Source organism: Vipera ursinii (genome assembly GCF_947247035.1).
Source record: "Vipera ursinii genome assembly, chromosome: 1".
In the NCBI taxonomy this organism is placed as follows: domain Eukaryota; kingdom Metazoa; phylum Chordata; class Lepidosauria; order Squamata; family Viperidae; genus Vipera; species Vipera ursinii.
This window is the reverse complement of record NC_139512.1, coordinates 325,647,207-325,672,698: the sequence shown is the minus strand read 5'-3', so window position 1 is coordinate 325,672,698 and position 25,492 is coordinate 325,647,207. Positions and strand designations below refer to the sequence as shown.

At 36.9% G+C, this 25,492-nt stretch overlaps 1 protein-coding gene across 2 annotated transcripts in view; it reads left to right on the top strand.

Annotated features, from left to right (window-relative positions):
* The window catches only part of PPP4R3B (protein phosphatase 4 regulatory subunit 3B), a 46,129-nt gene extending 21,153 nt beyond the window's left edge, over positions 1-24,976 (top strand). The window contains exons 8-16 of one of the 2 annotated variants that reach the window (XM_083348635.1): positions 2,696-2,827; positions 5,488-5,590; positions 7,829-7,867; positions 8,113-8,271; positions 10,102-10,271; positions 15,868-16,007; positions 17,309-17,493; positions 21,240-21,442; positions 23,457-24,976. In XM_083348635.1, the coding sequence (XP_083204761.1) occupies positions 2,696-2,827; positions 5,488-5,590; positions 7,829-7,867; positions 8,113-8,271; positions 10,102-10,271; positions 15,868-16,007; positions 17,309-17,493; positions 21,240-21,442; positions 23,457-23,552 (1,227 nt within the window). In that variant the 3' untranslated portion in view covers positions 23,553-24,976. Of the gene's footprint in view, positions 1-2,695; positions 2,846-5,487; positions 5,591-7,828; positions 7,868-8,112; positions 8,272-10,101; positions 10,272-15,867; positions 16,008-17,308; positions 17,494-21,239; positions 21,443-23,456 lie in introns of both variants that reach the window. The other variant, XM_083348634.1, reaches the window with a different exon arrangement.
* The last annotated feature ends 516 nt before the right edge of the window (positions 24,977-25,492 follow it).

The window sequence follows — 25,492 nt, the reverse complement described above, 5'->3', positions numbered from 1 at the left end:
CCTCCTTGATTTACTAATATGCAGGCATAAAAGGGAAATATGGACCCCATTAAATAGTTGTATGTATGTAAGTTTAGAATGGATTCGGCCATGTTTTTGTTGTTATAATTTTGAAGTATTTTAATGACTTTGTTTTAATTATATTGTTTGATTGTATGTTTGTAATAGAGTGTGCTATCCAGAATCACAAGCAGGAGATGGGCAGCTGTATAAATTAAATAAATGACATGTTGTTTAGATAAATTTTATTAATAATACAAATTCTCAGCAAATTTCAAGAAGCAGGATCTAAACAGGGATTCTTCTAATAGTTTAATATTTCTCTTATCTACAATTTTGTTCCTATGTAATGAAATCCGGCGCTTACATCACTATAGTTCTGAATAATCCTAGGCCTTTCCTTACTTCATGTTGCTATCATGTTACGATATTGTCATTATCATCCCAAATGGGGTGGTGTGTTAGTCTTCATGCAGAGTCTGGAAAGTGAGGGACTAGAAGGGAAGAAATATAGAGGTCCCATTTGCCAATAAACAGGCTTTCCAAGAATATTGATTCTGATGGTGGTTCTTTGCGCGGTCAAGCTCACCCTGATGATCAGGTCCATGCCTGAACCCACAGCTCCTGCTAGAGCTTTAATTGGATGCCTTGGCCTGGAGGTCCTTTGCCCATTTTCAGTTTGTGCATCAGTAATGTATCCTAAAATACAGTGACGATTACCATGCAGTTTGATTGCTGCAATGCACTCTATGTAGAGCTTCGTTTTAAGACCGTGGAATCGTCGGTACAAAATGCACCACATGCTACTATTTTGTGGTCACTGCAATGGTTGCCAGTTGGCTTCCTGGCCAATTCAATTGTTGATTATTACCAATTACACCAATTACAATTACATTTACATTTGTAATTATAATTGTATGGAACTGAGCCAAACCAAACATGATTCTATTCATCCTGTATAGTCTGAAAAGAGGGTATCCTCTGGTTCCTGCCCCTACAAAAAATATGAGGGGTGTGAGCCACAAGTCTGGTTTCTCTGTGAATATCCCTGTGCTATGGAAAATGCTACATCCATAGTCATGTGACCACATTTTGGGTGCTCAATAATCAACATTAATTTAGGGCTGTTTGCAGGATCCCACAGTCATGTGACTGCAATTTACAACATTTTGCTGGAAACTGGTGTTTCTTTCCAGTTTTGGCAAAAAAAAAAAATGACCCACAGCTAATGCTGGGTTTGCTTAACAGCAGCTGTGTTCACAATAATCACCACAACAAAAGATTGGTCACAATAACATAATAATCCACTTAATGATCGTCACAATTTACAACTATAATTGTAGACTCAATTACAGTCATAAGTTGACTGTAGGTATCTAGAGAAACAAATAGGCTCAAAAGAGTAAACTTCATCAATGTATAGTGTTTATTTCACTACAACAGGGGTCACCAACCTGTGGTCCGCAGCCCACTACCAGGCCATGGGCTGTTGGCCACTGGGCTGCGTGAGTAGCTGACCAATGCATGTGCATGTGTGCACTCACAACCCCCACTCACACTAGCGTCACGGCGTCATGTGGGAGCTAGCAATGCCATGAACATTTGGCAGTCACCATGAGCGCACCCCCCACTAGTGCTAGCGTCACAGCGTCATGCAGGCGCTATCATTGCAAGTGCTGGCATTGCGCAGGCGCTAGCATCGCCCCACCATCATGTGGGCGCTAGCGTCGCCCCAGCATCACGTGGGCACTCATGGCCCTGTTTGTGTCATGCACACAATCACAACCCCGTTGGTGCACACATGGCCGTGTCCATGCGTGCACGTGCTCGCACGCATAAAGGTACCTCCACCACCACCATCCCAGAAAGGTTTATTTATTTATTTTATTTATTTAGTTACATATATATACCGCCCTTTCCCTGAGGACTCAGGGCGGTTTACAGGGAATTAAAAAATCCAACATACAAAAGTTAAAAACCAAATTAAAAAATATTAAATTGACCCTGTACTCTTAAAAACCCCAATTAAAATAAATTTCTCCTCAGCCTGGGCCCGAGAGCTCAAAGAGCCAGGTCTTCAGGCCCCGGCGGAATGATCGGAGGTCGGGGGCAGTTCTCAGCTCCACCGGCAGCTGGTTCCAGAGGGCAGGCGCTCCCACTGAGAAGGCCCTATCCCTGGGTGTCACCCGCCGGCAATCTCTCACCAGCGGAACCCTGAGCAGACCCTCCCTGTGGGAGCGCACTGGGCGAAGGGCGTTTGATGCCGGCAGCAGGTGTTCCCTCAAATAACCCGGACCCAGGCCATGTAGGGCTTTATAGGTAATAACCAGCACCTTGAATTTCACCCGGAGGGCAACCGGAAGCCAATGCAGCTCGCGGAGTAGAGGTGTTACATGGGAGTATCGGGGAACCCCCATTACAACTCACGCGGCCGCATTCTGCACCAGTTGAAGCCTCCGAGTGGTCTTCAAGGGCAGCCCCATGTAGAGAGCGTTACAGTAGTCCAAACGGGAGGTTGGGGACCCCTACACTACAAGGTTATTTTAACACAAAATTTTCCAAACCCCTCTGTAATAAATATATATCAATTGTTATCTTTAGGCAGAATGTGGGTGCGAAATATATGAGCGCTATGAAGTTTTAATATTGTTAATTTTTTTAAAGCAAGACATAACTTATTTTTGGTTTGTTACAGGATATCCTCCTCATAAATGTAGTCATTGAGCAAATGATTTGTGACACTGATCCTGAACTTGGGGGTGCTGTTCAATTAATGGGCCTCTTGCGTACTCTAATTGATCCTGAGAACATGTTGGCCACAGCTAATGTAAGAAAATGGAAAGGGGTAAAGAAACTTTACTGTCTAAAAATACATTTAATAAAAACTTTAAGCATACTTGTTAACTTTTGAAAAATTGTTTAGAACATTTCACAATTTGACCAAATATTCTTTGAAATGTTTTTCCCCTGTAGCTTTACTTTACAAAATTGTCCACATAGCATACTGCCAATCTGTATTATCATCAGTATAGAGAAATGTCAGATGTTTGAGTCTCTAAGTTTACAGATCAGTTATTTCTTTGATTATATGTCATGCTTGGGTGATGCAACTCTTCCACAATAATGTCTCCTGTCCATAAGCCAAAAAGGTAGAAAGTTATATCTGTGGGCACAGATTTTGTCATTGCCTACAGGTTACGTTGCTACATGATCCAGTCTGTAAATATTTTAAAATATATGCAGCAATTACAGTAGAAATAGTTCGGGATTTTAATGTAAAAGGCCTCAATTTACTGAGGACAGGAAACATAATTACCTAACCATGTACTGCTCAAAGTAGTTCTTTCAGCAAGCTAAACTGTGAGATGTAATTGGCTAAAAGGTACCAATGAGATCCATAGCCGAATGAGGATTTGAAGATGGATTTCCAGATCTAGTCCAATATTTGAATTACTACATGACATTACAAGGATCTCCCAAAGTTATGCAAGTGCAGAGCAAATACGTTTTACAGTAATAGTGGCAGTTTAATTTGTAAATTTCTGCCATTATTATGGTTTGTCATGTAATCAGCCAGATGTCTATGGAGATTCTCAGTCATCCAGGTCATGGTTGTCCCAAAGTCTCTAAAACAAACATGTCAAACACAAGGCCCGGGGGCCAAATCCGGCCCGCGAAGTGGTTTCATGCGGCCCACGAAGCCATCCTGGAAACAGTGAGGGAACGGCCCCCATTGCCTTGGCCCTTGCCCAGAGACCCTCCTTCTGCCAGAGACCATCAGATCTGTCCCACTCCTGCCCAGGCCCCCATAGGCACCCTTGATGCGAATGATGTAGAGCTGGCCATGCCTATCCAGTAGGCCATATGCACTCTAGCCACGCCCACCCAGTAGGCCACGCCCACCCAGGCCATACCCACCCGGCCCCCTGAGGGCAACTGCAATGCTGATGCAGCCCTCAATGAAATTGAGTTTGGCACCCCTGCTCTAAAAGAATGCAAATGACCAGCTATCTGCAAGGAATATAAATCCTTCCATTCCCCACCATCCAGTCAGAGCTGAAGAAGCTCCTTGGATGAGAAGCAAAACATCTTCAAAGAGAAACAAGAAAGTCCTGTTGCCTCCTGAAAAACCTTTGGGATATTCAGCCAGTTTAGACTGGATTTAGTATTTTATCTACCTTTTGAGGCTTTCTCAGTGACCTGGAATAGGCTGATGTTGGTCAGTGATGTTAAAGATATCATCACAGCTTGTAAGCTGTTCCAAGTAAAGTTGCTTTTTGCAATTGACATATTTATTATTTTGTCAGTGCTGATGTTGTCCAAGGGGTGCTCCAGATTTCACCCATAGTGCCTATCTTTGCTTTCTTTTGCCACAGTCAATTTACTTCTATTTGCAGGTCTTTGTACAGGTAGTTCTTGACTTACGACCACAGTTGAGCCCAAAAGTTCAATTGCTAAATGAGATGTTTGTTAAGTGAGTTTTGCCTCATTTTACAACCTTTCTTGCCACAGTTAAGTGAATCACTGTAGTTGTTAAATTAGTTACACAGATGTTAAGTGAATCTGGCTTCCCCATTGACTTTGTCAGAAGGTTACCAAAAGGTGATCACATGACCCTGAGACATTGCAACTGTCATAAATATGAGTCAGTTACCAAGCATCTGAATTTTGATCATGTGACCATGGAGATGCTGCAATGGCCATAAACATGAAAAACGGTCATAGGTCACTTTTTTCAGTGCCATTCATGAAATGAACAGTTGCAAGTCGAGGACTACCTGTTTTTGTGATTTTCTCCAGTTCTGCTGTCTCCAGGTACTCCCATGTACACTATCCAGACTTTCTTGTCTTTCTTGTAAATCTGAGGTGTTATGTGGTAGATGTTTGTCTGTTTGAATTCTAAACTCCTGCAGCACACTAATGTCTTCGTTTTCTATTACTATGTCTATTTGTGCTCCCATCAGTTCTTGCTTGCAGGGAAATGGTACTTCTTGCATATACTGTATTCCGATGCATCATTGTTGCTACATTATCATGACATTGTGTGCAGTCAACCTGTGTAACCTTCTTGGTAGTCCAGTGTTTCTTCTGCTTCTTTGCAGAGGCAGCATCTTACGTCTGTTGCTTATTATTATTTTAATCCTTTGCATTATGACATTTTCAAGATGGCTTGCAGGCCATTTTAAAGTAGATGATAATAGCATTAAAGAATAAGTCAAATAAATGAATTTATCAAAAACCACAATGTAAGAGCCTGAAATGTTTTTTTAAAAAAATTGTACCAGAAGAGTTAATAATTTTTGCATAAAAATGAGTAACTGAAGTGTTAGAGCAGAGAATGGACTAGCTCATCTCAGAAACTGGTAACACAAAAATTGTACTTAAATTGATATTGCAGGCATTGGGTAAAATGACTGATTCTATTTGTGAGCTTCATAACTTCAAATATTTTTAGTGTTGTTAATATATTTCATATTTATGTTCCAGAAAACTGAGAAAAGTGAATTTCTAAATTTTTTCTACAATCATTGTATGCATGTCCTCACTGCTCCACTTTTGGCAAATACATCAGAAGATAAAACTGACAAAGGTAAAATTATTTCATACTCTCCTTTGTTATTCTTACTCAGGATCTATGCTTGCTAAGTAACCTTAGTAACAATCATATAATATAAACTTTGTATTAGGTAAAACATGTATCAAGACCAAATATGACAGAAAAAAACCTACAATCCATCAGCCAGAAGGCTTTAAGACCTTCACATCCAGCCTGTCAAAATTCTTCCCTAAGAGCTGTTTTTTTTCCTGTTCCAATTGTCCATATGAAGAAAGATAGAAGCAATTATTTTTTTCTTTTTTTATAGTAATGTTATTAGAAATTACAATTAAGAACAATACAACTAGTACAAACTAATTCAAATAAAAGAATAAAAAGAGAAAAAGGGAAAAGATAAAAAACTAAAAATATAGTTTAAAAAATAGAGAGAAGTGACTTCCCCTTTATGACAACTATAAACAAATTTAATAACTTATCACCTTCTCTTAAAATAAAGTGAACTCTTCTTCCCATTCCCCATCTCTTATCCATAAACCCATAAAATATCACCATTTCAGTTGTGATGTCAGCATAAATCTATTAAGGGATATCAAATATAACAACATATCTATTTTAACCTTGATTAAATAAACCAACTTTATATTCCTTTTATTTCTAATTCTTCAAAGCTTTAACAAGCCTCTTTTGTAAATCCAGTACAGAAAAATTATGCAGGTTGCTGTCTTGGTTTGTTATTTCTATATCCCTTTTAATTATTAAAACAGCAAGTTTCTTTTGTACCCAGTTGAATTGGGAAAGTGCTGACTCTCAGGCATAAGTGTTCTCATAATTTATGTTTCTGCCTGCTTAGTATGTTGTGGCAGAATGGGTATGCTCCAAATCCTTTCTATTTAAATGATGCTATCTTGTGGTATTGAGGAAGCTTGCCTTCTCTGTAAAGCCCCTGCCAATTGAAATGGCATCCCCTCATAAATATGGACAATAGCCTCTCTCCTAAGGTTCTGAAAAGCACTTAAGACCTGGCTTTATTTTCAGGCGTGGGGTTAATGCATTAGTGGGGGCCCTCATTTGGTTTGATTTGTTAACAGTTTCATTGTTTTAGTCCAGACTGCCTGGAAGGTTGTATATTTCTAACTTTTTATTGTTTTGTAATTGTATTTTTAAGCTGCCCAGAAATCTATGGGAGTAGCAGCTATGATAAATTTTAACAGTAACAACAACATATGAAAGGGTTTTTTTAATTCAGTAACTGCCATTTGTGAAAGACCAGAACCATACGTGAAGTTCTAATTAAACAGATTTATCACTCATGCCTATGCACAAGAATATTCTCAACTAATGATTAGCATTTGCTAGAAGTTCATGGTGGGTTGGACTTCATACGTTTGTGGCTACCTAGGGATTCTAGGTTCATCCCTTTTTTGACCCCAACCCCAGGCTCTGCCATTCCTCCAGGATGTCAAACTTGCGACGTTTCGTGACTTTTTCCCCATTGCCAGCAATGGGCTGGGTGCAGTTTTGGCTTAATGCATCCGGCCCATGGGTCGGCAGTTTGACATGCCTGTCCTACAGTAACAACTTAAATTGAGTTGTATTGCACATATGCTGATCAGAGACCAGCTCCTTGCTATTTCATGTGAGGCTGTATTGAAATTCAGACAAAGTTGGGTGGGCTGTAATGTAACTTCTGTGATGATAAATGAGCATCTTCTGGTATGTTTGGAAATTAAAACTTTCCAGCCTTAGCAAGAGCAAGGTTGTAAGCCCAAAGACAAAAGAGTTCTAAATTCCCACAGTGAAGGAATGGATTGTCAAAATGTCAGAACTGGTGGAAATGGTAAAATTGACCTGTTTTGTCAGGGAGAAAACTGGAAACCTTATAGACACTTTTTGCTCAGAGAAGGAAAAAACATAAAATGATGGTTTGTAGATTTAATGATTGGAAAAGATGACAATTAAACAAGGGGGCTGAGAAAATTTCTTGAATAGTTAAGAAGGAAGATTGATAATGGGTTTATTAATATCTGATGAAAAAAATCATTTAGTAAACATCTACTTTAGATTCTTTAGCTTTTTCTTTTTTGTTTTTCTTTGCATCATTTTTCTTCCTCTTTTTTTTTATTAGATTTGTTTCTTACATATAAAGGAAATCTAATAAAAAAGAAAAAAAATCCAGCCCTGAAATGGATCATATTTATTATCTAATATACTTTTTCTGTACCATAGATACTAAGCAGAGAACTTACACATTTCTTTTTATTTTTTTGTAAGATGCTGTAGTTGCAAACAAGAATAATACCATTTGCCCAGGTAGGTAAAAATTATTGTGTATAATATATGTAGTCTTTAAATAATTAAAATGATGTGCAAGATTATGTCCTAAATTTTAGATTAATATCTTGTGTTTCCCCTGTTTTAAGATAATAACATATTTAGCTTTCTGTTTGCATTAGAAGTCATAATTCAGGAGTAATATTCATGTAATTCAGGAGTAATTCAGGAATAATATTCATGTAATTCATAGAGCCTTAGTTTTGTTTATGTTTATTTTGCAGATAACTATCAGACAGCACAGCTGCTTGCGTTAATTTTGGAGCTGCTTACTTTTTGTGTGGAACATCACACTTATCATATCAAAAACTATATTATGAACAAGGACTTGCTAAGAAGAGTTTTAGTCTTGATGAATTCAAAACACACCTTTTTGGCATTGTGTAAGTAGCAGCAGAGTTTTCTCTTAAGGATACATTTTATTTCTATTTATTAAATTATATGCCACCTGTCTCAATGTCAAGTAATTCTGAGTGGCTCTGCACATTGTTAAACTCATTCATGGCTATAAAGAAATACTATTGAGAAAACATTTAAAACTTTGAGCAAGGACTTGGTAAAACTCAGAAACTAAAATAGAATAATTGCCTGTTTATACTCTTCTTGTTATCATGATCTATTGAATCAGCAAAAATTGTGCAAAATAAGAGAAAGCATACATTTATAAACCAGAATTAAATATATCTCACTGCATAATAAGGGACTGAGTTTGTCGATCAGAAGGTCGGCAGTTTGGCGGCTCGAATCCCGAGTGCCGCGTAAGAGAGTGAGCACCTGTTACTCGTCCCAGCTTCTGCCAACCTAGCAGTTCGAAAGCACGTAAAAATGCAAGTAGAAAAATAGGGACCACTACGGTGGGAAGGTAACAGCGTTCCGTGCGCCTTCGGCGTCTAGTCATGCCGGCCACATGACCACGGAGACATCCTCAGACAAGCGCTGGCTCTTCGACTTTGAAACGGAGATGAGCACCGGCCCCTAGAGTTTGAAACGACTAGCACGCATGTGCAGGGGAATCTTTACCTTTACCTTTACACTGCATAATGGAATCTATTTGGGGGGGAGTACATATCATTTATTTTTCCTTTATTCCACAATTCAAAATCTATAAAATTCCAAATAATCCACTAAGTTGAATATGTTTTAAGACATCAGATCACTTTTGTAAATTTTCTCATTCCCAAGGTAAATTCATGTCCTCGTGTATCAAAATTTCAGAACACGATATGGGGGACAAACTGAATACTTCTAGATTGTACCATGGTTTACGTTTGGCCCAGATTTTAAGATGTGTTATCTTAGTTTCTTCTGCAAGAAATATTTTAGGCTCATTAGTCCACTGTAAATAAAACCTTACTCATAAAGATAATCAGTAATTTGCTTCACATCTGAGTAAGTCTTGTATCTGAACCAAGTTGTAATACTTAGTGAAATTGACAGAAGAAAGTTTTTATCAGTTTTCTTCTCTTCTTGTGGCTTGTTCAGGACAATTTCAGAGTGCCTTCTGTTCCATATATATGAAGAAATAATGCAGCTGAAGTGAGCCATAAATTGCATTTGGTCTTAATAAGTGTCACCATAAGTTATATTTACCATAAAATTTATCATATAATATGCCATGTCCCCTTTCTAATGTAAAAATGGAAGCCATCCTCTCTCTATATATGATTAAAAACAATAATAGAAACCTAAATCCCTGTATGTCTTTTTATGAAAATTAAACATACACACACACACACGTTTCCTAATTCTCATTAGATGGGGCAGTGAGAAGAAGTGAGCAAAGAGAACAGAGAAGGTGAAACTTCAAAACCAGATAGTGGTTTTCATTATTTATTTGTTTATGCCTTCAGTGTTTCTGTACTGCTGGCTACAGAAGGATTCCCAGGGCTGGATAACAAAATTAGTTTAAACGTACCCTGAATACAAAACTTAGCATTTCATGTTCAACCCTCTTGCTCTTCGTTAACTAAATGGTTATGCTTGTACTTTTTAAATGCTTTCACGTTTCAGAGGTACTGTTAACTTCTCTTGGTTAGATCCAAGGGGTTATTGTATTTATAGACTCCTTTTTTAAATACCTACAATTCTTCTGCAACTTTTTTGCTGCTCTACTCTGAAGTAGATGTCTCTTTAAGGTTTATTGTAAAATGCAAAGAATGTGAGAAGAGATATAAGAAAGACAAAAAAATGCTTTTAATATATTAATGTTATAGGTGCCCTTCGTTTTATGAGGAGGATAATTGGCCTAAAAGATGAATTTTATAACCGTTATATTACCAAAGGAAACTTATTTGAACCAGTCATAAATGCTCTTCTGGATAATGGAACTAGGTATAATCTCTTGAATTCAGCAGTCATTGAACTTTTTGAATTCATCAGAGTGGTAAGTTTTGTCTGTGTTTTTCACCTTCAGCTTTCAAACATAATTGTTTTAGGCATAGAAATACCTCAAGATTTTAATTGTAAAACCACAATAGAAAAAAAAACCTGGCAATATCAAAAGACCTCTTCTATAAGGCTTATTATTGCAAGTTGAACACAAGATGAAAGGACCTTAGTCTTGGTCCATTGCTTATACATCCTGATCTTTATCTGTTAGAGCCAATAGTTACAGCTGTGTCCATATTATTATGGACACTCCTCTGCTGTTCATTAAAGCAACTTCTATGGCATTCACTAACTTTAAAAAGTAGATTGCGTAAAGCGATAGCATCTTTCTTCAGAGTTATATGGAAGCCTGGAAAAAATAAATTGCAAAGGAAGTACTGGATTCATCAGGTTATGAGTTCTGAATCATCTTCAGAGTACTCCCAGTAAGACTATGAAAATTCTGTCTACCAAAGTAAAAACATCTGCTAGATCCAAATTAAAAAAAACAATGAACACAGAATTAAAAGTACGGTAGATAGCGCTGGAAACTGGAGAGGTTTGATGCCAGGTGAGCTTTTGTGGGGGAGGGGTGTCAGATGGTAAGATTAAAAGAATATAAATCCTGTTCTGCAGTAAGTGCTGAAGTTGATTGTAGAAATTTTCCCTAATGAGTGTTTTTGCTTAAAAATGGTCCTAATGACTAATTTTATTCTAGCATTGATATCAATAGTTGCTAAAGAAAACAATAGAAATAGAGCTCTAACATTGAACAGAATTGTTGCCCAGAGAATCACACAGTTTTAAGCCAGTATTTTAATTCAGTTTTAATATCACCTATAAAGCCCTACATGGCCTGGGTCCGGGGTATTTGAGGGAACACTTGCTGCCGGCATCAAATGCCCTTCGCCCAGTGCGCTCCCACAGGGAGGGTCTGCTCAGGGTCCCACCGGTAAGAGATTGCCGGCGGGTGACACCCAGGGATAGGGCCTTTTCAGTGGGGGCGCCTGCCCTCTGGAACCAGCTGCCAGTGGAGCTGAGGACTGCCCCCGACCTCCGGTCATTCCGCCAGGGCCTGAAGAGTCCTCAGGGAAAGGGCGGTATATAAATGTAATAAAATAAATAAATAAATAAACACCTGAACAGAACAAAATCCTAAAGCTGGGGTGGGCTCAGGGCTCAGGATCCAAATTACAGGATCTCAGACAAATGCTTTTTAGCCTCCTTTTGAACACGTCCAGCGATGAGGTGGCTGTACCTCTCTATATAATTTATTCCATTGTTAAATTACTTATACAGATAGGAAGTTGTTTCTAACATTCAACTGGAATCTTTCTTTGCATAATGTAAATCCATTATTTTGTGTATTGTGTTCTGGAATGAGAAAGAGGAGCTCTTTTCCTTCTGTTTAACATCCTTCCTAGTATGCAAAAGAATGCTATCATAACCCCATTCAGTCATTTTTCCTCGAGCCTAAACACACACTTGTTCTTCAATCTCTCAACACAGAATTTCATTTCAGGCCCTTTTATTATCCTTGTTGCAATCTCTGAATCTGTTGCAATTTCTCTGCATCCTTGTTAAAGTTTTGTCCACAGAACTGAATGTAATGCATGAGGTTGGAACTAGTCAAAGCAAAATAAAATAAAGTAGAATGATTGCTTCTTGTGATTTAGAAATTACACATGCACTGATTCTGCTTAAAATTACATTTATCTTTTTTGAAATTACATCATCCTGCTTGCTCATATTCAACTGGCAATCAGTTACAATTCCAAGTAAATATGAAGTCAGATATTCTCTCCCATTTCTTGTGATTTCATTTCCTAAATGAAAAATAGTGTTTCTCATACCTTTTTACATTACTTTCAATTCATTATTGTAATATGTCAGAATTATTTTAAATTTTATTTCTCACATCAAGTATATTAGTTATCACAATTTTGTATCATCTGCAAATTTAATGACCCTCCTCTCCGCCTATTCATCAAATCATTAATAAAAATACTGAAGAGCGGAAGACCCAAGACTAATCCTTATGGAATCCCATTTGATCCTCCACTCAGGTTTGATTAATGTTGAAGTGAGGTAATCCTCGACTTACAACAGTTCATTTAGTGACCATTCAAAGTTAAAATATCACTGAAAAAAGGGACTTATGACCATTTTTCATTCTTAGAGTATTGCAGCATCACCATGGTCAGGTGATCAAAATTCAGGCACTTGGCAACTGACTGACATTTATGTTGCAATGTCCCAGGATTATGTGATTACCTTTTGTGATTTTCTTTTTTTTTATTGAAAAGTTTTACAATACATTTTTTAAAAAGACAAAACCCCTCCCAACCCCCTTCCCTCTCCCCAACCCTCCCCAACACCTCCCTCCCTTCCCCCTCCCCGACTTCTCAGAGCTCAATACAGGGTATAAAAATACAAGCAATCATAGTCTACCTTATGCAAACAACAATAAAATATTAAATCTATCGCACTTTAACTCTTATAAAATAACTACAAGCAATATAAATATCACAACAGTACTTATTCAAATGCTAGATGAAACTTTTTAGTCCCATATTTATTCTGAATATAATCAATTCATCTTCTCCACTCCACAATATATCTCTGCTGCATTTGATCTTTCAAGTACGCTGAAATCTTTGCCATTTCCGCCAGATTGGAGACTTTTAAAGTCCATTCTTCTATAGTCGGCAGTTCTTCCTTCTTCCAATATTGCGCTACTAAAAGTCTCGCTGCCGTAATTAAGTTCAACATCAGCTTAGTGTCCACAACAGTAACCTTTTGTGACCTTCTGACAAGATTCACTTAACAACTGTGTAACTAACTTAACAACTGCAATAATTCACTTAACATTTATGGCAAGAAAGGTCATAAAATGTGGCAAAACTCACTTAACAAATGTTTTGCTTAGCCATATAAATTTTGGGCTCAATTGTGGTTGTAAGTCAAGGACTAGCTTTACACTATATTACAGTTTTTGAGTCAACTATGTATCATGCCACATAAATGGCATATTAATTGGCATATCATGGATTACTTTATCAAGTGGTTTGTTGAAGTCAAAACACATTAAATTTAGAGTCTTTTCAGGTCATTGTGGCATAATAAGCTCTATATAACTCCATACTGACTTCTATAATCAATACTTTGTTTTTCTAAAGTGCTTACAAATCAATCTATTTATAATATGCTCTAAAATATTCCAAAATACTGCTATTAGAATGAGTGATCCTAGATTGTTGATCTTTCTGCTTTTCCTTTCGGAAGAAATTTATTTTCTTCCATTCATGTAGAAATCAACTAGTTTTCCAGGATTTTTCTAAGATAGTATAGTATATAAGGATTCAGACAGAGCATTGGCCAGTTCCATCAATATTATAAGAGACAAATCTGATCCTGTATATTTAAAACTCATTTAAAGTAAAAGATTTATTTATTCCCTGACCATGTTTCTATTAAATCTCAGTTCTTCCCTTTCATCTTGATATTTACAATGTCCTGGTGGAATAAATATTCTTTTAGTTGAGAATATTAAACCAAAATAGGAATTGAATAGCTCTTTTTGTTGTTATCATTGCTAATTTATTAGCATTTTGCCATCTTTGGGGAACAACTAATATAGTGAAACGTGTTTTTTTTAAAAAAATCCTTTTATTCTGAGCATATCTAGTGAAGCCTTCTTTTAATTATTCTTGGCACTATGTGCTAGTGCTTTTTTTTCTGACCTCACCTATACTGTTCTGGATACTTTGTATAATCTTCCTGTAGCAACTGAACCTCTTAATTTTCTGAAGGAGTCCTTTTTTGTTTTCACATCTTCACTACGGTTTTACATACCGTAGCCATTATTAACTTTTTCTGCTTTATTGCATTTTTTCCTCCTTAAATTTATTTGAATTGTTCTTTTGGTATCTGTTTCTTTAGGAACTCTTAAGTCATCTTGAACTTCTTTTCCTATTATCTACTACTATCATAGTAACCTACCTGTAATTGCCCAGAATTCATTAAAATATGTTACTTTAAGCTTAAGATACATATTTAACTAGACATCTATGGAAATTCTCAGTCATTCAGATCATAGTTGTCCCAAAGATGCTTTTTCACGAGGCAACTGGATTTTTTTGTTTTTCTTTGAAGATGTAAATAACTCTTGTGTCACCTCTGCCCTCTAAAGGAAAAATTGTCAGCAAAGGAAATTGGGAATTACCTAGAAGGACCATTCTTGGCACAGTTTGTCACCCAACAGATATCAAAATAATTAAAGTCTCCCATCAATGTGCAGTTTGCACATTGGTTTTGTAGTTTGATTTTTGGAATTCATTCATTCAGTTTGTATGGCTCCCCCTCTCAGCAAGTTACTCTGAGCCAGGAGTGGGCAATTAATTTTTCTAAGGTACCACATGAAAAACTGGGACTGTTGTGGAGGACTACCACTGCCCCATCCTCCCACACCAAAGTGCCATCCCCTGTTGATGCCCTAACACCCCTGCTACTCCTGTCCCAAGTCTGATACCCCACCTCACACTGCCAACCCCATGCCTCTGACACCACCTTTTGGACAAGGATAGCCAAAGAGCCATATATGGCCTGTAGGCCATAAAATGTCCAAATCTGCTCAGGGCAGTGAACAAGATATAAATACAATTGCAACAATACAAAAATTAAAATACATAGCAGCCAAGAAAATATAGCCCATAATCACAAATACAACCAAGAAATTGGTGCCTGTAGAGAACCAGATTTCTAGGGCCTTACAAAGGCCAGCAGGGTCAGATGATTCTTATCTCTGGAGGGAGAATGCTTCTTTGTAGAAAAGCCCTATCTTTCTGAACTGATGGGACCCAAAATATGCCCATCCTGCCTCAGGTGAGCAATACCCCCACTTTTTATGATGCCCATGTCTTTTTCTGAAACCCTTTCTTAAGGATTTTCTTTCTTATCACCACAGTATTCAGTTTAAAGCATTCCCAATCAAGGGTTCTTGTTGTGGCCAAGTACATTTTTATCAGTCCTTTTGAAGTGCAGCTAATGTATCAATAGCCAGTCATCTAGATAATGTAGATGTTGGTCCCAGAAACCAAGTGTGTCTTATTTGTAATATTTTTCTTTTCCTTTCTGGTCCATTACCATGATTTGAAGGGAAGACGAGAATGTCACCTGAGTGCCCAACGTCTTGAATTTTCTTCTACAACTTTTCAAAGTCTCTAGTAATACAAATTGAGCTATTTTTGGACAGCAATCCACTTGTTTTGCTTCCGTCTTCTATGTAGCAGGTCAAATACTAATGTGATGTAGTAGAGGAAAATTATCCTAAAGACACTTCCATTGTAGGAGAAACATTTGTCTAATGATCTCAGGATTCTTATCTACAAAGTTTTCTGTATATTCAAATTACCTATTGTCTCAGTTCACTAATGTAGGAGAGAAATGTGAATCACTTCGAATTCCTTGTAGTCCTGTTCTTCAAGAGAGAGGTTGAAAAAAAATCATCAAGACTTTTGCTGTCATAAATTACTGTAACTTCAATGAGAGCTTCATATTGATGTTTCTTTTTTAGCTGAGAAGCACTAAACTTTTATTTTGTATTAATGCAGGAAGATATCAAATCACTTACTGCCCATATCGTTGAAAACTTTTATAAGGCACTTGAATCTATTGAATATGTTCAAACATTCAAAGGCTTGAAGACAAAATATGAGCAGGAGAAAGACAGACAGAGCCAGAAACTGAACAGGTACGCACCTTAAAACTAAAATCTAAAACCCAGTACTAGATAGTCTATCTTGCAGGCCCCTGAGCCGTTGTTGTTTGTTCCATTAATATTGTTAGTGATATGCACCTTTCTTCTAGATATTATATTTAGCGGTGCACTTTTTTTGTCTCAGGATTTTCTCTATATAATCCATTTCTGTCTGCAGTCTTTGTTTTAGAGATATTCTAAAGCTGTAAAGCTTTGTTCTTAATTAATTTGAAAAATATATTTCAAAATTTCTAAACAACCAAAAAAATTCAGATATTTATGCTATCAGGAAGGAGGTTGTGATTTATTCTTGGTTGGGTTCTGTTTTATGGCTTTCAATAGTGCCCTGAAAGATGAACAGCTAAATTATTGAATGATCCCCAGATACTAATTTTCCCCGGTCATATTAAGAACTGCATTTTGAAAACAACTTTGGGAAAGCTTCTAGGGGCTCTAACCAAGCCTTTAGTACAGTTTACAAATAGCCTTGCTAAGACATTGTAGAAGATGTGGTTATAAATCAAGAGACAAATCTGGGATTTGTCATGGAAAAGGGAATGAATATTAACTGTATCATCAAGCATGTCAGTGCAAAACTAATAGCAATGAATTTTGTTCCTTGAAGTATTAGGGTATTCTTAAAGAGGACATTTGCTTACCCTGTTTGTTTGGTGAGCCAACCCATCAGAAGATACACATTTGTGTGCATTTAAGTTTTCTTTTATTTGTATTAAGGAGGTAACTTTCTATATTACCACAGAATCTGTCATAAGCCATATTATTATAATCTTTAGGGCTTAGTTGAGTATTTTAGATATTAAAGCAAATTTTCTGGAAACATTTTGATAATATTTTAAGAGCATAATTTTGCTTATTTTCATAAACTATGAACTATCTATAAATCAAAATAAATGAGCCTCTGTCATTCTAGAAAGAGAACGTCTAGAAAAGATAGTGGAAAGAGAATTTAACAGATTTTGATAAAATATAAAATATATACGGGCTTGATTTATTAAATCCAGATTATGTTTAGTACAGAAAATGCGTGTTATGCTTTCACCTAGCCTTTAGGTTTAGAAGGAGATTTCATGAAACCCTATGTATTACCCTCAATGTCTTAAAAGACAAGCCTAAAATAATAACAACATTAATAAAAATATAAACTCTCAGAACTATTTACTAGTAATCTTTCCATGCCATAACAACCAAATATAATTTAGCTTTATCAGTCTTATTAGCAGTCACATTATCAAATTGTAAAAGGTTTTTTTGTGTTGTTTTTATATGTTTTACAGCGTCCCGTCTATACTACGTAGCAATAGGTTCCGTAGAGATGCTAGAACTTTGGAGGAAGATGAAGAAATGTGGTTCAATGAAGAGGAAGAGGAAGAAGGTGAAGCAATTGTACCACCTGTAGAAAAATCCAAGTCTGAGGATGATTTTCCAGAAAGTTATGAGAAGTTTATGGAAACAAAAAAAGGTATTTTTTTCTATTTTGTAGCACATGATATTTCTGTGTGACTTACAAGCAGTCCTTGATATATGACCACAATTAGGAACAGAGTTTCCCTCATAAATTATTCAGTCATAACTCGAGTCAGGCAATTTTATGACAATTTGTATGGTTGTCATTAAGCAAATCCAGCTTCCCCAATGGGAATCTTTTCTGAAATCACAAAAGGGGAACACAAATCATGGTTACGTGAATGAAGGAGGCTGCAGCCTGTTATAAGTGCAAGCCAGTTGTCAAGAACTTGAATTGCAATTCTGTGACTGGGGGGTGGGGGGTGGAATAGTTATCAATGAAAATATAGGTCAAGAATTACTTTTTAATGCTATTGTAACTTTGAACTGTTGTTATGTTACAATAGAATTTTTTAAATCATCTAAATGGAGCTGAGAGCTAGTTTAGTGCAGTGGTTAAGTTTAAGCTAAATACCAGGAGATTATGAGTTCTAGCCCCACCTTAGGTAAAAGGCCAGTTGGGTGCTCTTGGGCCAGTCACTCTCTCTCAGCTCTAGGAAGGAGGCAATATCAAACCATTTCTGAAAACCTTGCCAAGAAAACCAGCAACTAGGAGTTAGTGCTGACTTGAAAAGACAAAAAATGAACAAAACAATGGAGCTACCAAGCCTTTTCGGACATGATCTCTGTAGATGACATGAAGACAACCCCATTCTATTAGATCTGATTGAGTGGGCAAATATTACTGGGAGAAGATCTTTAGGAATTTCAGGCTTGAGAGTATGGTTCATGAAAAGCTTGCAGATGGCATTCAACAATTTGATTTGAGGTCAGAAGTAACTTGTGCAACTCTTAAAGCAGAGGTGTTATATGGGAACCTTGGTGTGCATCAGTTCAGGCTGCTGCAGTCTGGACTAGTACTGCTTTTCAAATAATTTTCAGAGGCAGTCTCATGTGAAATGTATTGCAGTAATACATCAAGAAGTAACAAGAACATGAGTGACAGTAATTCTTCTCTTGAAGGAAAATTCATAGTTGGTGCATTGGATACATATATATGTTGGACATCAAATTCTGACCACGTTCTCATTCAGAAGTAAAACTAAAGAAAAGGCAATCCTTCAAATCCAGAGGCACATAAATTTAATAATTTAAATTAAATTAAATTTCTGAGATTGAGTGTAACCCTGTTCTGAACAGCATCCAAGTACCAAGGTAGCACTTTGACAGCTTTGTGTATTTGGCCCAGGATCAAGATGTAAAGATGTTGATCCTGTGAAGCGTCTTCATATAGCTGTTGAAGAATTGGGGAAATTGTTAAAACTTAAACCATCCCTTCAGGAAGGAAGAAATACAATAAAAATATGATAAAATGGACCTCTCTTCCAATATTATCCCCTTTTTGTTGCTAATTATCAAGTTTGCCAGGTATTCAAATCAAAAGAAGACTATCATCCCTTTGAGTCACCTTCCTTAAGGCAATAATTAGGGAGTGAAAGTATTCATCTAAGGTAGCCAGTCAACTGACTAAAGAAAAATAACAGTATTTCATTATATGGCTAACTGTACATCTCAGCTGGTGCTTTATATATCAAATATTGACATATTTGTCTATGTTCAGATAAGAAGACAGGTCCTAAATAGATAGTCTTGTTTTTAATAATAAAGGTTCTTTAATGCCAAAATAAATATTAGGGACAGAATCCCAAAGATCACATGTAAAATGAGGCCTGTTTTTCATTCTCAAAATCAAGACTCCACTAATCATGAAATACTTTTTTGTGCATTCAATCCACACTAGATATCTACAATATTAAATAAATAAAACAATAATATATTTCTTCCTTTCAACTCTGCTTACAGGTTTCAATAGATTTTCTCAATTTTTCAACCATTTGGGTTGATCATTTATTATACCATTGAATAACAGAATAACAGCATTGGGAGGGGCCTTGGAGGTCTTCTAGTCTAATTCCCTACCCAATCACGAAACCCTATAACATTTCAGACACATGTTTGTCCAATCTCTTCTTAAAAATTTGCAGAGTTAGAGCATCCACAACTTCTGGAAGTAAGTCATTCCACTGATTAATACTGTGTTTCCCAAAACGTAAGACCTACCCCAAAAATAAGCCCTAGTTTGGGGCAAGGCACAGACCTAAAAATTTAATTTAATTTTAATTTATTAATATTTCTATACTGCCCTTCTTCCGAAGGACTCAGGGCGGTGAACAGGGCAAGAATAAAAAACACAGAATTACAAAAGTTAAAAAATGATTAAATACATGCCCACTAAAAAACAATTAATACATAGTAAAACCCCAATAAAATACAGTAAAAACCCCACCAATCCCCCATCAGGCCAGGCCGGCTTGTTCGAACAAGTATGTTTTTAGATCGCGGCGAAAGGAGCGAAGATCGGGCGCCATCCGGAGCTCAACCGGTAACTGATTCCATAGTTCCGGAGCGCCCACAGAGAAGGACCTCCCCCTGGGGGCCACCAATCGACATTCTCTGACTGGTGGCACCCTGAGGAGGCCCTCTCTGTGGGAACGCACAGGGTGGAGGGAAGTTGATGCCGGCAGCAGGTGTTCCCTAAGGTACTGCGGACCCCTGCCATGTAGGGCTTTAAACACCATTACTAGTACCTTGAATCTCAACCTAAGATTGAGGGTCAACCTAAGGTGGGGGGTGGAGCTTTCTATTTCAGCCAGGGTTCTTTATCACTATTTTTCATTTTTACCAGACACTTGATGACCACTTAGCATACATCTGTTTATCTTAGCTATTGAGTAATAGTCAATTTTCTTCTTAGTTGTATTGCTTCCATTTCCTTTTTATTATCTTTATCCATCTTGGGCAATTATTTCTCTGAATTAATATGAAAAAATACTAACTTAATGCATTCCAAGGACTTCAGGAATATTGAAGGACTCCAAATTAGTTTCCGTCCTCTTGACAGAACATAGTCTTTGCGAGCAGTAGCGGGTGATACAGTCTCAAAAACATTCGTTTCCATTGTTTCAATTCTGAAGAATTCTGAAACTTTGATTTTTGCCCCTTTTGCAAAATTAAAGTTGTGCTTTCTGTAATGTTGGTTCCTCTTTTGTCACGTTTAAGTTACTTGTTTTGTAGTGGAAGGGCTTGCTTGTTTTTTATGTTCCTCTATATTACATTATGAATGGATTGATGGATCTGCATTCAGACAAAGCTGCATGGGTTTTCAGTATCTTCATGCAACTTTCTGTTCCATGTCTAGTAAGACATTCTCAAATTATCTTGTCTGCCTTATTTATTCTTATGAAAAGATAAGTATCTTTGACCAGATAATGCATTTCTTTCCATAATCAACAGATCTCACTCAAGATTTGATTCTGTTAGTCTTCTCCAGTTCATTTCGTCACTTAGAAATGTCATACCTTGGATGTTTGAGGAACCATTGCATTTTATGTGACTTATAAAACCCAATTTCCTAATATGGTGTCTTAATTACTGTGAAACTATGCTATAAAAGCAATTTGTCAACAACAATCAGTTTATATGTAAACTTGTATGTATGTGTATGTACATGTTCATTCATACGGCATAAATAACGTTCCCTTTGCAAAATCATTGCAGTGGAAACTTATTGCCACACCATTTGGGTGTTCATAGTTGGCTGGACATTCAGTGACAACAAACATGAAAGTAGTTGTCTTTCTAGTGGCAATGTATGGCTATTTATCCCAATGATTACTCTAAATAAACATTTTTTTCTTTTAGCAAAAGAAAGTGAAGACAAAGAAAATCTCCCCAAAAGGACTTCCACAGGTGGCTTCAAATTTACATTTTCCCATTCTACCAGTGCAACTAATGGAGCAAATAATACAAATAATAAATCTGTTGTAGCTCAGACATCACCAGCAAGTTCAAATGGTTCTTCTTCCAAGAATGCCAATTTAACTACAGCGGTCACAGCCACAAAGGTGAGTTAAGCATGTTATCATATGGAGCTTTGCAGTTTAAAATTGTTAGTGATATGATAAGGACAATTCCTGTGAACATCCATATATAACACTTTTAAGAATCCAGAATGGGTACGGATCCAGATACTCCAGATTTAAGATGCTGGTACTTACCTTTAAAGCCCTACATGGCTTAGGACCGGGATACTTGCAGGACCATCTGCTGCCAGGAACGAATTCCCATCGCCCAGTACGCTCACACAGAGAAGGCCTCCTCAGGGTACCGTCGGCTAGACAATGTCGGCTGGCAACCCCCAGGAGGAGGGCCTTCTCTGTGGGAGCGCCAGCCCTGTGGAACCAGCTCCCCCATGAGCTTCGGATGGCCCAAGATCTCCAGTCCTTTCGCCGTGGCCTCAAAACACTCCTTTTCCACCTGGCTGACTTGGACTGACAGGGATTTTAATTATGTTTTTAATTTTTAACTCTAAATTTAATTTATTTTAATTTTAATTTTAATTTATTGTACAGAGGCCTTTAATTTTAATTTTATCTTAACTTCTGTATTTATTATATGTTATTGTTGTTAGCCGCCCTGAGTCCTTCAGGAGATAGGGCGGCATATAAGTCCCAATAATAAATAAAATAAATAAATAAATAAATTTGCTCAGAGTGCATGAAGTGAAGCTGCATATCTTTGTCAGTAGTATTCTATTAAAATGTGATATTGACTTGCAGCCTGTACTGTTTTCAGCAAAGTCAGATTAGGTTTGACATTTTGTTGTGCCCTGAATTTATGAGCTTATGAGTTGAAATGATTTTCTCAGCATGTTCCCCTAGGCATTTGGGTAGTATGGTTAGGTGAGCTCTGCTAAATAATGTTATCATTTTAAAGTAGGGTTGTGCTTATAACCACAGGCATTATGTTTGGTTTGTTAAATTATTTTTAATTCTTCTACACTGCCAATATCACTTTTGTGAGATAGGCAGCCTTACAAATGTTTAAATAAATACATACTGTTTTTATTCTTAGTCATTAATAAGGTCTGGCAAGTTTAGGCAAGCTGAAACACTTAAGATGTAATACATAGATAAAGTTAATATTATATGTGTCATTTAAAATGTATTATTTTGGGAGGTTAAATATTTAATAAACTCAAAATGTACTACATTGAAGCCATGAAATGGCTACTTTGCCATATTGATATTCATAAGCATTAGGATTGTTTCTAATGCTAGATTTTGTATATGTAGGAGAGTTCATGTTCTTAGGTGCAACTATTACATTTACATTGTTTAAATTGTCCTAGTTTGAATATAGACAGCCTTAGACATGGTTACCAGAATTGCATATGAACATGTTGCCCTGCTGCGTGAGAGTAAGACCATCTATACGCGTGAGAGTGAGACCATCTATGTCAGGGGTGTTAAACTGCCGGCCTGGACGCCTCATGAGAAAACTGCACCCACCCCATTGCAGGCAGTGGGGAAAAAGTTCTGATACATCGCGCAATGTCACATGACATCACGGGTTTGACATGTCTGATCTATATGATATTAGCCACAACAATCAAGACTTCAAAACCTCTTCTTAGTATTTTCCCCCAGTATTTTCTATCATGGCAATGTCATTTAGGTATCATAGCTGCTAGTCTCTGATCTCTTCTTGGGAAAGCTCTTCTAAAATCAATTCATTGAATGATAGTTGGCACAGAGCCATGGTGGTGCAGTGTTTAGAATGCAGTATTGCAGGCTGCCAGCAGTTCGAGTCTCACCAACTCAAGGTTGACTCAGTCTTCCATCCTTGTGAAGTCAGTAAAATGAGGACCCAGATTGTTGGGGGCAATATGCTGATTCTGTAAACTGCTTAGAGAAGGCTGTAAAGCACTGTGAAGTGGTATATAAGTGCTACTGCTATTGCTATTTTGTGGAAAACAAAATTTATAAAATGGAAAATGTCATTGCTATTTATTTATTTATTTATTTATTTGTAAGGTCCTTCTCCATAGGTTCACATGTGACTCTTTACATCCAACAGGGAAGTTTAGTTGGCCTTGTGGATTATCCAGATGATGAAGAGGAAGATGATGAAGAAGAAACATCCCCAAGAAAAAGACCTCGTCTTGGCTCTTAAAAATGTTGAAACAAACTCTGATAGAGGGTGCTTAAATGCTATGACTGAACTAAAAGTCTGACTCAGAAAGCGTTCTCCCTGGAAAATACACGAGAATACAAGGAGTAGCAAAAGAAAATTTACTAGAAAGGTTATGTTCTGAGAACACCAGGCTTCCAAAGAACCTAATCCCTTTCTAGTCAAGAAGTCTGCCATTCAGACTGTTAAAATGTTGAAACAGTGGATTAGTAATCAGCACCTGGAATGAAAGCTTGCCAGAAAAAATAGTCATCTTGGGTTCTGTGAGGGGATGGGGATGGGAGAAGAAATTTTGATATTGCAGGGTTTCCCCAGTTTGTAGCAAGCTAGAAGAAATTTATAAGGCTTCAGTTGCAAACCTAGTAATATAACTTCGTAATGGTGCTTTCCATTGTGGGGTTTTTTTTAGCAATTGCCTCTTTTAAATAATGCAATTCTCTTTCCATTAAAAAAAATCAGAATTGGGGACCACTGTTTGCACAGTCAGCCAAATTACAGAGGGTTGCACACTGCTGCACAGTGCATGTTGAGTGGCAAACTTTTTTTCTCAACTCCATTATTTTGGAAGATAAAAAAAGAACCTGGGTTGTAAATGCAAGCAGACTAGAAGGAGCTATCCAGGAAAATCATTATACAGATCATCAGCTTTCCAGGAAAAATAAACCAACCCTCTAGAAACTATCAATAAACCTTGGTACTTGAAATGGCAATTGAATTGCAATTACTAGTAGCATTTTACAGAAATAATGTTAAATTGAATTGCTCCCTGCTAATTTCCAATTTTTTTTTCCTTCAGCCATCCACATTTCACATTAGGAAAAGCAAATATGAAATGCTACCAGAAACTCTTGAATCTTACTTCAACAATATATGTAATCTGGGGGCAGAGTTAATATGAAGCACTATAAACCTAAGGGGTTTAGCATAAAGCTGCTTCTTAACACATTCCATGTATTTAAGCAAATGTCTAAAAGTACACTAGGTGAATTGATGAAGGCAACCATTTTGAAACTTTTTTCCTTTCAGAGCAACTGAATTGTAAATATTTTAATGTTAGTTTGGCCATATATGATCTGAGATCATGCACACACAAAATTCCCTAAATTACAAATTGTGGTAAGAGTGATGCAAATTGAAACCAGCAGGAATCCTCCGTTATTGGTCACTCTTACAATACGTCATGGGTCCATTTCTCCTGGAAATTTCATAGTTTTAATTTTAGCTATTGTTTGAAAAGATGGGCTGTCTGTAGATATGAAGTATAGTTTTTCCATGAAACAGAAGTTTATTTTGTATTGAGAGAAAAAAAAACCACTGTACTTGTTTTACACCATTTGTATACATGTGGTAATACTAATGCTGACCTGTAAAATTCAGGAATTAAAATGTGACCCTGTAATTCCATGATTAATGGTTTTTTATTGTTTTATTGTTGTAAATGGTAAATTAATTCAAATTTAGAGATGTGGCCATTTTAGTTTATTTTAATGATAGTATTTGTACAATTTAATCTGAATCAAATCTAGCAGAAAAAGCAATACTCTTAGATTTGATTCAGTGTGTTGTGATGACTGACAATGTGGTCTGAAGGACATATTCCTGCCCTTTAGGGGCTCCAGGCAATCAACAATGGGGCTTTCCTTTTCTCTTTTTCAATGAAGACTTTGAAGAACTTGTTATAGAAACTGTTTGCTTCAGCAGATTTTCTACATTGACTTGCCCTTCTTCGAGTACTCTTGACAAGTCTTTACCCCTCATAGAAGTAACTCTTTCCCATAAAAGTGAACAGCAAACCATAGGAAAATAAAGGTGTGCCATTTCCTTGACAGTGATGTTTATCCAGCCTGGGCCCAAACTTATTTAATAAATCACTGAAAAAAGATCCAATACACATCTGGATCATTTTCTTTCATCCTATTTCA